General features: G+C 33.3%; 2 protein-coding genes across 3 annotated transcripts; both read right to left on the bottom strand.

Annotated features, from left to right (window-relative positions):
• Positions 1-315: 315 nt before the first annotated feature.
• Positions 316-9,094, bottom strand: LOC111384387 (sphingoid long-chain bases kinase 1). 2 transcript variants are annotated; one of them, XM_023008672.1, is made up of 9 exons: positions 8,904-9,094; positions 6,981-7,522; positions 6,529-6,888; positions 4,789-4,882; positions 4,659-4,696; positions 3,651-3,797; positions 2,683-2,782; positions 939-1,864; positions 316-756 (listed from the first exon to the last, which is right to left on the bottom strand). In XM_023008672.1, exons 2-9 carry the CDS (start codon positions 7,398-7,400, stop codon positions 607-609), a joined length of 2,235 nt encoding a protein of 744 aa, XP_022864440.1. In that variant the 5' UTR covers positions 7,401-7,522; positions 8,904-9,094; the 3' UTR covers positions 316-606. The 2 variants fall into 2 exon arrangements, with proteins under 2 accessions (XP_022864440.1, XP_022864434.1); XM_023008666.1 differs by having other exon boundaries at positions 8,873-9,093.
• Positions 9,095-12,430: 3,336 nt separating this feature from the next.
• On the bottom strand, positions 12,431-14,224 carry LOC111391408 (AP-1 complex subunit sigma-2-like). Its single transcript, XM_023016621.1, has 7 exons — positions 14,036-14,224; positions 13,738-13,824; positions 13,551-13,642; positions 13,369-13,477; positions 13,235-13,270; positions 13,069-13,155; positions 12,431-12,701 (listed from the first exon to the last, which is right to left on the bottom strand). Exons 1-7 carry the CDS (start codon positions 14,036-14,038, stop codon positions 12,630-12,632), a joined length of 486 nt encoding a protein of 161 aa, XP_022872389.1. The 5' UTR covers positions 14,039-14,224; the 3' UTR covers positions 12,431-12,629.
• Positions 14,225-15,288: the final 1,064 nt, after the last annotated feature.

Raw genomic sequence — 15,288 nt, 5'->3', positions numbered from 1 at the left:
TCTATGAAAAATATATTTTGATAAAAATGGAGGTCGAACAGCCCAACAATGTATCGCTACTTAGCGATTCATGTCATAGGCTCAAGAAGTAAACCACGTCAATTTCATACTCATATGATACAAGGAAATTAAGATTTAATTAAATATGTGTAACAACATGGCCAAACTCGAGCACAAGAAATCAAGATTTACGTGTAACAAGATGGCCATGTAACTTTTTCACGAAGATTATTATTTTAATTCACCCAACCAAGCTTTAAAGCCATTTAATGTAGAATCTCATATGGATAATGATCAATCAAAGCAATAAACATGTTAATTAAACGTGAAACTCACTAATTAATTTCCCGAAAAGTAATATATTCTTGCTTCACAATACAAGCTTGTCGGTCACATACCATACAAAAACAGCATCAACATAATACCAGTAGATGTAACGAACCATAATTTAAAAAGAATGAAGCAACGAAAACATCAACAAAATTTACAAGGACCTAATAGTTCGTAAAAAAGAAAAGGCAACAGCATTAAGGATTACCAGGCGTGGGGAATGATTTCTCAAGATACGCTATTGCCTTCTCGTCTTGCCTCTTCATACTGCAGCAGTCATTTATTAGAACCGGGTGCTCGGCCAATAAGTCTACACTGTTCTGGAAGTAAGGAACACATCAGTTGCCCATCCACAGGGAAAAGTTCACCATCAATGCCACAGCCCTTGTGTGTGCGCTTTCCAGGTTTAATCTTGACTGACTTGACCTGCATCACCAACTCATTGCACTTACAATTCCTTCATAACCAGGATCATGTGTGAGCACATAGTTACTTTCCCTTCCATTTGTGAGTGTTTTGTGTGTGTATTATTGATCTTCGTTAAAAGAAAAAATAGGGTGAGTGGGGGTGCACTTTGTTTGTTCCCAGATTTATGACGAGTGTCTTACCTTAACATATTCAACATAAGGCAGCGAAAGGTGTCTACCCATTTGCAGACATAAGAAGAATCTCAACAGCCTCAGCCGTCCAGTTCCACGAACCAATAACAAATCCAAGGTGTTGTCGTCATATTCTGCCTTTGGGGCCACCACCTGAGAACTCAAACTTTGAACAGTTTTACACGAGTGATTGCATACCAAGACACCAAGAAGATGACCTTTAGTGACAATCCAATTTTCTTCAGATTTTTGTACAGTTTCCTTCTTTTCACCGTCTACAGAGTCCTCTGATCGCCCAGGTAATTCAATAGGATTTTCCACATCCCAGTTAGGCTCTGTGTCCCATCTGGGCTCAGCATCCCATATTGGCCCAGGATCTGACATTGTTGATGAAATATCCTCTTTGTCTGTATTTCCCCAGGAGGACCTATATGGATCGACGGTGACAGTCAATCCGGTCCGTCCTTTATCTGCCGTCGATTTTGACCTGGTCCTGGCCCCACTAGGAGTAACTGAATGAGGTAGCTGAGGATGGACAACCTCTGGGTCGGCAGTCAATTTGCTTCTTCCGGCTGATAGACGTTTTGACTTTGGATCTCTGGCACGCACATACTCGGATGGCTCAGTGCTGCTACAGGTAGTATCCAAGCCTGCCTCAGACATTCGACTTGGGGTCATTATTGAATCAATACTTGATAGACTAGAGGCACGAGGAAGGCCTTCCTTGCTTGATCTTCTCATAATATCTGTGTAGAGCTCCGACATGTCTACAACTTTGAGGTCAGGTGATACTTTTCCCTCCCCAGCTTCACTCGCGGCTGGAAGATACTCCACTCCATAACTATATTTTGGCAAGCATAAGAATTTGAGAAATCCGGCAACAAAGTAACGTAATGGACCAAATCGTTTCTGATGTTTCTCAGAAAGTTCCAAAACTGAAATTAACAGAAAGAGGAGTTAATCCAAGCCCGGTCAAAGTTAATTTTCACATAATTAAATGTCTGATCATTTCAGAAAGAATTAAGAGCGAAGACAACTTCATTAAACGGGGCTAAATGATTTGAAACCAACCCAGATCAGAAAAGGTCAACATAATTATTATCTTCACGATATATCATTGGAGCAGAAGAAAAGGAAACATCACTTGCAGTCATGTCGCAATTTCATTTTTAACTGCCTTGACTAAGATTTAATTTTGTGGTTAGAACCAATGTCTTTAATTATAATTAATAATTGATATAAGTTATACAAGATGTAACATGTTTATATTGTGTTCCTAAAATCAAGAGGGAAGACACAGAAAGTGCTGTTATTCTCATTTCCCATACTACAAAAAGCCAAGCACCTATAAGCTCACTATATCTTAAATATTTCGCCAGCAATTCATGTGACACCACTAGAATATCCAGCTTGCACAATCAAGAGAATTATAATTATCAAATTACCATATTTTTCCTTGCAAAATGTATTTTTATTATCAATTACTAAAATATAATATACAAAATACAAAATATAAAATCTTAAAATATGGTTCACTTCTTAGGCTAGCTCTGCATCCAAAGCAAGTATCAAGGATTGCTATAGAGTTTAGACTTCTGCAGAAACTTAAATTAAGAACTTCAAATAAATAAAAGATAACAGAAATAAACTTTAAACAATTTTCTTTTTGAATTTAAGTGGTTCACATCACTGCCTACATTATCACAATGAAAATTTGAACCAGAAAGCCAAATAAAAGGTACTATGGAGTTACCATCACTAACAAAACCAAAGTATGTAACCGTCGTCCCAAAGTGAATGGCCCCCGAGTGGATCCACTCCACAGCAAAAACATCAGTGGCAGTAAGACCTCCCTTAAAACAACAAAAAGCAAATACTGTTAGCAAATTCCAAGTTATGAAAGCATGTCCCAAATTTGGAAGAAAAATTACATCAATGCATTGACTATTCTGTGCAAGAAAAACACCAATAGAAAACCTTGATTCTAAAAATCCAAGTCCATTGCATGGCCTATGAGATCTCGCAAAGTTAATAGTATGTATGATCTATTTTTCTCAATTTTCAAAAGTTCAAGCTTTTCAGGACTGTGCCTCAGAGTTAATCAATAGTTTTGCCTCTTCATTTACATGGGTCAGATCACCAGAACTATTTTTTCGGAAAGAGACCTATTGGGGTAACTCAGAGCTTGCATAAGAGCGAGGCAGTGTAAGTTGCCTCAGGCCAACTGGGAGGAAAGTAATAGTCTTACAAGAAGAACACTTCATGGCAACTCAGGGCCCTGCGCGGCACATATTTTGTGCCTAGGCCGCATAGCACCTGAGACTGTTTATGAAGATTATTTTAGTTAAATGAAAAAGAAAAAGGCTATTGCACATGGCATATGATTTTTATTTTTAAGCTTCCTATCACACAAAACAAGCTTATAATATTTTCTATGCCAAAAGAAATTCTCATTTAAGCAAAACTAGCTTTAATTCAAGAACATTTCATTTTGATGAGCAATTTATCACAGCATATATTGCTCTCTCTCCTTATTCATAATTAAGTAAATGATCTTAAATTAATTCTCGTCATCTTTTTATCACTTTACTTAATTAAAAATGCATTGAAGGCTGAAGCAAATATAAAAAAGAAAACTTTACCATCACAAATATCTAGAGCATCAAAGTACAACAATGCAGTCTCACATAAAGAGTACAGGATCAACACAACACAAAGTACCTTAACTATAGCTATTGCAGCAGATACTGGATCTCTAACCCCAAGGACGGTCCAGACTAGAGAATTATCAGAACCAGCAGGAATAATTCCAATTGGGATTGAAATTGCTTCCTTTTGGTTGTCTCTACTAAGTAAACCGTTCAAAACCTGCATTTTGGTTTCAACCAAGTAAGAAAAGTACAACAAAAAGAAGAAGAAAAACACCTGTTCAAGGGTTGAAACATAAGTAAAACAAATTCAGTGCAAATTTTGCATATTAGTATGATGATAAAGAATTTGGCAGTTAAGCAAACTAATCATCACAAAAATAGATTCATTGATGTCGCAAGCATCAACAAACCACCCGTGTGGATATTATCATCTAGTTGACAACACCAAGTGCAGTCTGCATAAGCTAAAAAGACTCCTATTCAAATGCCATAATGGATAAGAATCTCATGCCTTTTGATAGACAAAGTAGGGCAATTGTTGCTCCACTTGACACTATAACTATTAAAACTTTGAAGATAGAATAAACATTACTAAACAAAATGGTAATTTGCGGCAATGTTATTTCCAAAATATGGCAAGGAACTCCACAATATCCTTTTAAGTATAGTTGCAATCATTCACATATTATTCTTTGCAGAAGCCCATCTCAAATATAAACTAGACCTTTTTAAGTTAAAGGGGCACCACATCAAATTAATGTGTATGGTTTACCGAGTCAAAAAGAACTCCTTAGAACCTCTTGAATATGAATATGAACATAGATTGAACTCCTATACCACCAAGTCAAATATATTGAATATGAACAATGACTCTAGAAGTTAGAAATGCTAATTCATCAATGGAATAAGATTATCTAATAATATTTGAAGCCAATACCTATTACATGATTTACATTGAGTGATAGAATCAACAAAATTTCAAGCACGCAAAAACTAGAACCAAGTTTGCACAAAAGTGCTCCACTCATTCATATAACATAAATGATCAAGCATGAATAGAAATGAGAGTTCTGCAAACCTCATTCACGATTCCATCACCTCCAACACAGATAATACCTGAAAACACATAAGATCATGGAATTGGGTAGTTAAACACATCAGGAAAACTGGATCAAACAGTTACCAAAAGGGAAAAAAAGCGAGAGTACCATCAGGGCATGTTCTGAAGTCTACACTGGCTGCAAGTTTCTTAGCATGACCAGCAGATGTTGTTTTTACCACCTCTAACTCAAACCCAGCAAGCTGCAAAGTATACCAACAAATACTAATTAACTAATCTTGTAGCAAAACAAAAGAATACAGGAATTGGCGATTTAACCCAACGTTAATGTGCATAACATACTGATAAAAGCATAAAAACAAAGAAACTCAGTTTCCTTGTGAACATGATATTTTGCATTTCTCGCACAAATAACATAAACCAAATAGACATTGGCTTCATCCCTTCATTATGTGTAATTTGTATGTTACTTTTCTATATCTTACAGATTGGAATCGAAGAGAAAGTCTCTTTTTCATGACTTCCACCTATCGATCTCGTCCCAGAAAATTGACGGACTTTTTCAGCACGGTTCATGTAGTCAGAGTACTGAGTCATGCAGGACATATTTGGATAGCTATCTAAAGAGAGCTTCTCGCCCAAAAATAAGTGATGTCATGCTCAGTGAGCTCAGCCTTCATTATTTGACCTCTCGCAGACTCTTCATAGCAACAAAAGGTTCAATCTGAACATGAATATGATCGCTAGAATAAATTACAATTTTAGTTGGTTCATTCTGATGAAGGAGACAAAGTTCGACTTTTTCTCTGTCAGGCTTTAACAGCAGCGGCAAAGCACGAACATTCATTTCTTTCCTCTAGGGAGTTCCTCAGGTTGAAGAAGCCAAACGATATTATTTAGATAAAATATTGATGGATTTTGGAAAGGATTAGTTTGCATATTGTTGTTTAGGTTCACATTTTATGATAAAATTCTATATCCAGAATATGATCCAAGGGGTCAACCAAATATATTTATGGATCAATCCAGCATTCCTGAGGTGTCGAAGCAGACAAGTAAAAAAGAACGAGCCTGAACCCAATTTTTTTCATTCAATTTCCATTATCAACCCACAAGTACAAAGCAAGAACCTCAACATTACAGGTTCTGCCTTATCAAACGTAACGCTATTACTAATTAACACTAGTTTCGCCAAAACTTTCTTGCTTTACAGGTATGTTATTTCACGTAATGAAGCATCATAATTGATGTCAAGATTTCGGTATCAAAGCCAATGAGAGGACAACAAAAAGGGCTTTTAGCATCAACGTCAATGGTTCGCCACTAGATTGCACACCTTTGTAAAATAAACACCTGATAAAAAAAATTTCCAACGACTCAAATACTGTATGGCACTCAAAACACCGTCCTTTATAAAGGAGATAATGCAATAAAATGTCAGATAAATTGCCCCATTTGCTTTCTTTAGCAGGTGAAGAACAGCTGATTGACAACTTATGGTGCGTAAAGGATATGGAAGACTTATTACAATCACATTAGAGAATCATTAAACAAAAGTGACTTTGGGAAGAAGGTAATGAATGAATTAAGTGGCAAACAATGTATATGAATTGTTTAACAGGCCCTTAATAACAAATTAAAATAAAATCTAGTCCTTGTGGGGGTGGTTGCCTAGAGCTGAAAAACTAGCCATTTATGCACGTGTTACATCCTATATTTAAATTCCACTGCTTTCAAAATCCTTGATCGTACTGGACCTATAATTCCCTTCATGCACTGCAAGATTTACATAAGATAGATTTCATTACATCCAAAAACCACCGCTACAGAATCTTTAAATAGACGCACAGGAAAGACCCAACAAAACCATAAAACCAGAAAAACTTACTTTGAATATAGGTTCAACCAAGCCATGGAATACTTTACTTGAGCGTCCACGTCCAGACCGAGGATTTAAAATTACAAGCATTTTCGGCGGATTTTTACATCTGATATATGACTCAGGAGGGAATTCGTTGAAAATAGAATCTGAACCCTGCTTCTTAGAAGCCATAGGATGAGGCAAACAATTCACATAGCACTGCTGATCTGCAAATGCATTAACCCATTGAAGTGCATCTTCGGAGGTAGAAGCTACAAAGCGATAGTCTTTCCGACTTTTCCCACGTCTCATAAAAATGCCACATGAACCTTTTTGATAGGGATATGCATGCACTGTAAAATGCCTTAGTCCAACACAGTGTGATAACTGCCAAAGAAATATATAAAGATATTGGGACCAAATTGGAGGAAAGTAGCACACAGTCATAGAAAATTAACAAAAAATCTAAAGAAATCTACCGAAATCACATCTTCAAGGGGCAACATCTTCGAACCCCAAACCAATGCCTTGCTTGTCAGTTTAGCATCAACAGCATCCAGGCTAGCATTCTCTTTAGATGTTTGTGCCTCGGCATTCTCATTGTATTTCTTTTTGTCCAAAGCCAGTTTTCCAGTAAATACTTCATATCCTAGCAAATCAGACTGTTCATATTTAATATCAATCCTGTGTTCCCCACTTTTAGCATTCTTAGGATCCTCATTTTTGTTACCAATGCCACCTCCTTTAGCAGTCTTTCCTCTACTGCGTTTTTCTGGAAAGACGACTGGGGATGTTTGCTGTCTGTTTGCTATTTGAGAACAAAGCCCCAGACGACGAAGAGACTGCTGAGATTTCAATCTCAAAGAACTATTCTTTGATGGACTCCCACTATTTTGCATATTGTTCACGGTAAAAAATGGTGATTTGTGGACAAAAAGGGAATATCTAACAGTACAGATTTCCTGGAAGCTCAGGAGCAAATGATCCAGGATCCAGACAAAAATCTACCATAATAAGCAGCCTGCATAATAAATTGGTAAATTATCTTTTACAATCATCACTATAACAAGAAATATTAATTTATCGATTTCAAAATGATATAAAGGTGCGACTATTCTATTTAAAGCAAAAATCTCAACAATCCAGGATGAAATGCTCAACTTGTTTCTCCATTATGCTCAATCTTAGGTGAAGGCCCCCATTGAATTTACAGGCTTCCGAAAGATGATTCGGATCCTATAATTTCAAAGAGTACAGAGAAAACTAGTTTTGCAAAGGGGAAAAAAAAAGTAATTTTTATAGGAGGTAAAATTTATGAACTAAATGCTCGGCGATAGGTGAAATCAATGGCTTTCTTGTATGGACAGGTTAATGCAACCTTGCTGTTCTTATTGGTAGTTCTAGCTCCATGCAATCTGCTGAGTATCAAAATTATAATGCACATAGTTGCAGAAAATTACCAGTTTAATCGGAATCTAGAAAGTATAATTGAATTAATATTTCATATAATTTTTTTCAGGTGATCGACCCCAAAAGAGGAAAGGCATCTGAGGAATAAAGCATCCAAGAGGGAAAATAAGTAAAAGAAAGACATTTCATGTGATTTATAGGAAGAAAAATCCAGATAGGCTTATTGGAACAAATTTTTTCACAATCATACATAAAAATTATCCAATCAATCAGCAAAACTCAAAAAGGGCTATCGACAAACAGGCATGAAGATATAGTAACATAAATTGTATTTGTATAGGTTTCTTTTCTTGATTTCATTGTTCCAAATAGTAATCATATATTCCATTTTAAGTTTTCAGGTCTTAGTTGACAGTTTTCACTTACTCCGTACACTTTATTATCCACTGCAGGTGAAAGTCGACATTTTTTAACATTGGATCAATTGCATACATGAGGAAAATAATTAACCCTGTATTTCTATAATATTAAAACAGGAACTGAAAGATGTCGGTAACATTCTGTCCAGGAGCTTGCCAGTTCGTTTGGAATGAACACATTGTGCAGCATGGGTAATATGCGTTTGATCATTTTCTGGACAATTCATCAATCAGTGACATGGCGCTCAGAGTTCTAGTTACTGATAAATAAAATCTCAACCCAATAAACGAAAATACTGGCTAATCAAGCGTGTAAAAGCACCAAATACTCAAAAAAGGAGAATTATATATCAACACAATCCGCAAATCTCAAAATTAAATGTTCCCTCGACAAAATCTAAATGTGGTTGTACTTCTGTATCAACCGATGACCCCATTTTTTAGTAAAACCCAGAAACAAAAAATTACAAACTCCTACAAAATTAAACCCAGATCCAAACATAATTGTAGGAAGGGAATTATGAACGTATACAGATGAATACCTATGCGCCTGTTTACCGTGGATGGACTTGCCTTTTTGTCTTGAAAGGGAACATAAGAAAGTCAACGGAGGTGGTGATTGAAGTAGTTACGCCAGCAGAGATTAACGGCGTCAGAGATCGGTGGCTGGCGGATGGTGAGTGGTGGGCGCGTGGGAGAGGGTTGGGACGGTCGGAGAAGTGAGAGAAATTGAGCAGCTGATATTTCTGTCTTTTAAAATTTCGTTCCCCTTTTTCTCTTTCTTTAATGATATTATTTTATTCAATTTTTTATTTAGAAAAATTATTAAAGACAATCAAAGTAACAAGAAAAGGTTCAACCTACCTTTCAATTTTCTCAATGAAAACATTGCTTTTTGTAGTTTTAGTTAAGGCATTAGAATATAGCTTTGTTTTTTTTTTTTTTTAATTGCATTACTTCTCATAATTTCATCCAAGGCACATATATTCAGATAACTAGAAGAAAGTGAATACAAAATCTTGTTGATAGATTTTGTATGTATATAAAGACTAAACATTTGCATACATAAATTTCGTGTCAACTCATTCAGTTAGTTTAGGTTATCGAGTTTGGTAAGTTGGAATACGTTAACCATGCGTTCATACGCTTCATTCAACTTAGTTAGCAAATAAATTAGCTTTAGACTATTTATAAAAATAAATATTACAATTTTGATTATAAAATTAAGGGGCTTCACTTTGGTCATCTAAATAAAGAGTTTAAAAGAAATCTCTTTTTTATAGAAATACCTAATATATTTTTTTAATGTGCCGTTTTTGTGAGTTAATTTTTTCAATGGTCATTGAATTTAGGTTCATATCTTTGATGGATCTCTAAACTTTGAAAAATGTTGAGTTTTGGTCATTGAATTTAGGTCCATATATTCGATTGATCACTGAACTTTAAAATGTCTAGTTTTGACCACTAAACTTTGAAATATGTCTAGTTTTGGTCACTGAATTTAGATCAATATCCTCGATTACTTACTAAAGTTTAAAATGTCGAGTTTTAGCCACTGAACTTTGGAATATGACGTACGTTACTGACAGCATAACTATTGAACTTTAAAAATATTGAATTTATAGTGAATAATATACAATATTTTTCAAAGTTTAGTGAGTAACGTACAATATTTTTCAAAGTTTAGTGGTCAAAACTTGACATTTTAAATTTCAGTGAGCAATCGAATACATGGACCTAAGTTCATTGACCAAAATTCGACATTTTTCAAAGTTCAGTGGCAAAAACTCGATATTTTCAAAGTTCAGTGGCCAAAATCAAAGTTTAATGGTCAAAACTCGACATTTTAAAGTTCAGTGGCCAATCAAAGACATGGACCTAAATTCAGTGACCAAAACTCGAGATTTTAAAGTTCGGTGGCCAATCAAAAATATGAACTTAAGTTTAATGACCATTGAGACAATTAACTCCCTTTTTTTTCTTTTTTCTTTTTTTTTTTGTATATTTCTATCTAATGTTGCCCAGAGAATATCTTACAATTGTTGTCAACATGCCTCACATATTATAGAAACTAGAGTAGGTTTAGGAATATGTGGTACTTAATATTAGGTGATACAGAATAATGTGATGTACAATATTTTATTTTTTATATTACTTTAATAAGTAATCCACTTTATTAAACAGATTGCTACATATATATTTATTTGATAAAAGTAATACTTAAAAAGAAAGTAGAGTACTTTAAAAAGAAAGTAGATTCCCCGATTTCGATTTTTTTAAAATGGATTTTTAACTTATTTTGATTTAATCATTGTGTGATTTTGATTTTTTGAGAAGTGATTTTTTTTAACTTCTTAGTTTGTACAATAAGAACTAGGAGGCATGGACACATTGCCCACTTCAACTTTGGACCATATGAACAAATTATTGTTTTATTTCGTTTGCTTTACTAACTTTTACACGTTGCCCGTCATTTTAGTTTTTCTTAGTCGAAACAAAAGTTAATTAAATAAACGTTGCGTTCACGATTTTACGCAATAATTGAGAGTTAACCTTCTCTTTTAAACATGTTAATTTTTTTATAAAGTTGTTTTGTGACAATTACACCATTCATGTTCCAATCAAAGAAGTTAGGTATAGTCCAATAATTTTAACTTAAAAGAATATTTCCCCACTTTCTTAAAGCAAAAAACTTTTCTTGTAAAAGTGACTTTTTCATATTATATGCTTGATGTGGAATTCATATAGCATAAATTTTTTGACAACAATTTCAGATGAAAATCGAGTTAGCACACCGGATGAGAAACCCCTTGCTTGATGGATTGACAAATGTATTGCTAGATATTTTTGCCCTATTTAAAAGATCATTATTTATTTGAAGTAATTCAATATATTATTAAATAATCGATTATATTAGCCAGTAATTTATGTATGAACATATTTTAATTAATAGTCTTTTCTATTACTATAAAAGTTGCAGGACAAGTTTTATACGAAGATATGTTACTTCGAGATTAGCATGTAAATAGTTTTTTTTTTCCTTGGGATATCATATCAAGTAACATATAGCGGTAACTTTAACCGTATGGTTCTAGCTTTAAAGAAGGGGAAAAGATGTTAAAGGTGAAACTATCGGATACCAAATCGCTTTTTTTGAATACTAGTCAAGATTGAACGTGCACAACGCATTATTTTAAAATACTTTATAAGTGATGTAAAAGTAACATTTGGTACTAATTTGTTGGAGGATTTGATGAGTCTCGAATGAATTAAAATAGCATAGAAATTTGAGAAAAGAAAATTGTACTTTCAAAACTCAATTTCTATTAGTCAAATTTTTTGTAATGGTGAAATACTACAAATGAGCAATCTTTTTATATATTATATTTGATATATAAAAAATAATGGTTAATACATAAATTTAAACACTCATTAAAATTTTTAGATACATGAATATTAATAAATTCATCTATAATAACTCTAAATTCATATAATTCAAAATTTATCAAATGAAAATTCATTTGAATCTGATTAATGTGAATGTTAATTAATTGAGAATTAATAACACGAATTTCATAAACGCCAATAATTATGTAGTGTTTATTACATATCGAAAAACGAAAAGTAAAATATTATTGAAATAATTGAATTGTAAAGGGTTAAAATCGTTCAAAAAATGATTCTCCATTGACGTAATCAAAAATTGATTTTTCCTTGATGTGATACTTTAATATATTATAGATTATAGATGTATTATCCATTACTAACAAACGTTATGTCATCTAGGCAACCTTTGAAGGTGACTACAGCAATTTGGGAGCATTATGCAAAATTGAATGGGCCCCTTTTCGAGAGTAGTAACATAGAAATTGACGAAACAAATTATTACTAGGTTAAAATTCTAAATGGATCGACATGATAATTGTTCATTTCTATTCTAAATGGAAGTATGCTTAATTAGGTTGAACTTAGGTAGAACCATTTTGCAATTATCATATTCAATTCACAGTCGATCAGAACAAATCTGTCTATCAAACTTTCTAAAGATTCCTCAAAATCGAGTTGAATTGACTTAAACTACAAACCTTAATTGATCATATGATCTTTCGAAAAGACAACTCGATTCCCAATCAAATTGAGATATTGATGTTTATTATATTATACAGTTTTATAAGTCCTACATTACGAAAAGAAAATTAAATAAATGATTGCAAATCGAAGAAAAATCTTGAATTAATTTTTAGAAAGATAAACTCTGATGTTAAGTCATTTCTATTGCATCCACATCGTTTTCATGTATTAGTTAGTAGCTTGTGCTATTAATTTGCTTATTGAATTAGCCTCTTCTTTCGCAGTCTCTACCAATAAATCCTACAAAAGATAAAAATAGAGACATGTTAAAAAAAAATTAAATAATAATAATAATAAAGTAAAAAGCGCGTTAGCGTGTACACATACTACATGTCTATAGGCAAAGATGTGTATATGGAGGGGGGAATGTAAATATGTTAAAAGCTTCTATAAAAGTTGCACGATCAATGTTCGATGAAGCATGTTTAATAGGTGCCATTTTAATCATTTCTAGTCGAAATTATTTTTTATTCGCATATTTCATGGAAGTTACAAATATTATCACTTATTTATCACTAATTTCTATCTATTTATAATTCAAAGTGATTATAATCGGCTATCAATCAATCAAAATTATAATTTTCTCAAAGTAAAATTAGTAACTTACTTGTGCATCGATCAACCGTTCAACTGTTTTTTTGTTTGATTCTTGAAGTTCTCCCGCAATTAGAATTTCATCCAAAATATAGTATGCCTTCAGTTGAGAAGGATAAATAATAATAATAATAATTTACTTTTATGACATGACAGTAAATCAAGAAGAATAAATGTACCTTGTGAAAGTTGAAAATCAAATCCAACTCGCATACCTATTTAAGAGGTTAAGGAGTTATCATTTATAAGAATATTTACATTATCACGAAAAAATTGTCGACATTAATTATGACAACTCTTTTAGTTTGCTTACATTTCCAAAATAGCGATCCAATATGACGACAAAATGGTGAATTATATCGAGAATCTCTAGCTCATTATCCTCATGGTTAATGCACATGCAAAAATATAATCCTGCATATCTACAATAACCGATAATGTTATCTTAAACGGATCCATTCAAGTACAGAAGCATATATAATTCTTGTCAATTACCTTCGATAAACTACTTTGTACCCTCTCCATTCGACAAATTTACAAAGCTTCGGCCCTCGATTAAGAATCATTCCACTGAGCTCCCTTATAACCTTTAAAAATTAAAACAAATGAAACTTCAATAATAAAATCCTCTCATGAATCAGTGTGTAATAACATGAATGCATGTAAGAATTAAAGTAAATACCTTACTTCTTTCCTTTTGGGAATAAGGTGAATACCATTTTGCCAATCTCACTTTTCCTTGTTGACTTATAAGAAGCACAAAATGAATCTGCAAAAATATAAAACATGAAATGCACATAACTAATTAATAAGCATGTTTAATAAAGTCTAAAAAGATAGTCATATACGCGTCGCGCTTCATTTTATTGGGAAATAGCAAAATTAATGTTGTTTATGCAGAGTCGGAATTATAATCGAGCAATGCAGTTCATGTATACAATCAAACGAAAAATATAAAGGAAGAAAGAGGTGCAAATTACCATGATCCAAATAATTTATGCAGCTTAAGAATCACAAATTGTTTTGGGTAAAAACTAATGCAAAAAAACACAGCCTAATCCTTAATAAATGAACCTATAATATCTAACTAACAAACTGTAGCAGTTTTATCGCATCTGGAACAAGGAATCAGTCAGCAAAATGAAATGACTAATAGATCATATTAATTAAAAAATGGGAAAAATATATAAAAAGGAAAAATAATTCCACTTAGTATATAAATTTGTTTTCCCATTTTCTCATTGTTACATTAAGGAAATAACTACATTTATGACAAAATAGATCTTAACTTATAGTTTCTTCAAGAGTGAGTATGGCTCAATTTTTGCAATAATTGGACCAATCTAGTTACAACTGTTGGTCGTTGAACAGAGATTATCAAATATTTTAAGCTTATATTTAATTTAATTTGCCTTGTTTTAATAATAAAATTTAAAAGTTTCCGTAAAATAACCAAGAGCCCAAAATTTGTCTTAGTCAAGTTACTCCAATAAAATGTATAAACTACACTAAATTTAGCCCCTTTGATGAGAATTAAAATCAAATTTTTAGAAGAATTTGATAAAAATTAATAAAATGTGTGGTTAAATAGTTTATTCACCAAATCTTCATCCTCAAACTCACTCCAAAAAGAATGAGCCCCCCGACCAAAGATTCAGCTACCAATCTAAAGTGATTGCTATAAGATACCTTCATCAGCCAAACATTGGTTGATAGAGGATTTTAGTACGTTAAATTTTGTTATACTCTTCAGCGAACATTCTGTGGTCCCTGATGAGACTCTTCAGCAACCAACATTCAAATGGTTGCTAGAACATTTGACAGAATGCATCCTGCTCATTTTTTTTGCTGTTTAGAAACCAATAAGTGTGGTCGCTGAATACGATCTACCTTCAGCTATCATTCAGCTGTCGTTGGTGGAAATCTCCAACTACCAATCTTCATATGGTCACTAAAGAACTTTGTTGGATAGGTCCTATGCAGTATTTCGATTGTTTTAGTGATCAATCTAAGTGGTCGCAAAATATAATTTACCTTCAGCTACCATTCAGTGGTTGCTAGTGGAAATCTTCGGTAATCAACCTTCATAGAGTCGTTGAAAGATTTGGTGGTAGCTCCTGCGCATTATTTCGATTGTTTTAGCAACCAATCAAAGTGGTCACTGAATATCATCTACCTTCAACTACTGTTCAGTAGTCACTCACTGGTGGAAATCTTCAGTGACCAATCTTCA

The sequence above is a fragment of the Olea europaea genome, chromosome 3 (genome assembly GCF_002742605.1).
Source record: "Olea europaea var. sylvestris chromosome 3, O_europaea_v1, whole genome shotgun sequence".
Lineage (NCBI taxonomy): Eukaryota > Viridiplantae > Streptophyta > Magnoliopsida > Lamiales > Oleaceae > Olea > Olea europaea.
The sequence above is the reverse complement of the archived record's forward strand: the minus strand, read 5'-3'. Positions and strand labels throughout refer to the sequence as shown.

Bases quoted from the DNA above. Each gene is read 5' to 3' on its own strand.
- LOC111384387 (XM_023008672.1), bottom strand. From the start codon at position 7,400: ATGCAAAATAGTGGGAGTCCATCAAAGAATAGTTCTTTGAGATTGAAA. The intron at 4,697-4,788 runs GTACTCTCGCTT...ATGTGTTTTCAG, and splicing joins CTTCAGAACATGCCCTGATG to GTATTATCTGTGTTGGAGGT. The intron at 757-938 runs GTAAGACACTCG...TTGGTGATGCAG, and splicing joins CTTATGTTGAATATGTTAAG to GTCAAGTCAGTCAAGATTAA.
- LOC111391408 (XM_023016621.1), bottom strand. The intron at 13,643-13,737 runs GTATTTACTTTA...TAATTTTTAAAG, and splicing joins CCCAAAAGGAAAGAAGTAAG to GTTATAAGGGAGCTCAGTGG. The intron at 13,271-13,368 runs GTAAGCAAACTA...CCTCTTAAATAG, and splicing joins TGGATCGCTATTTTGGAAAT to GTATGCGAGTTGGATTTGAT.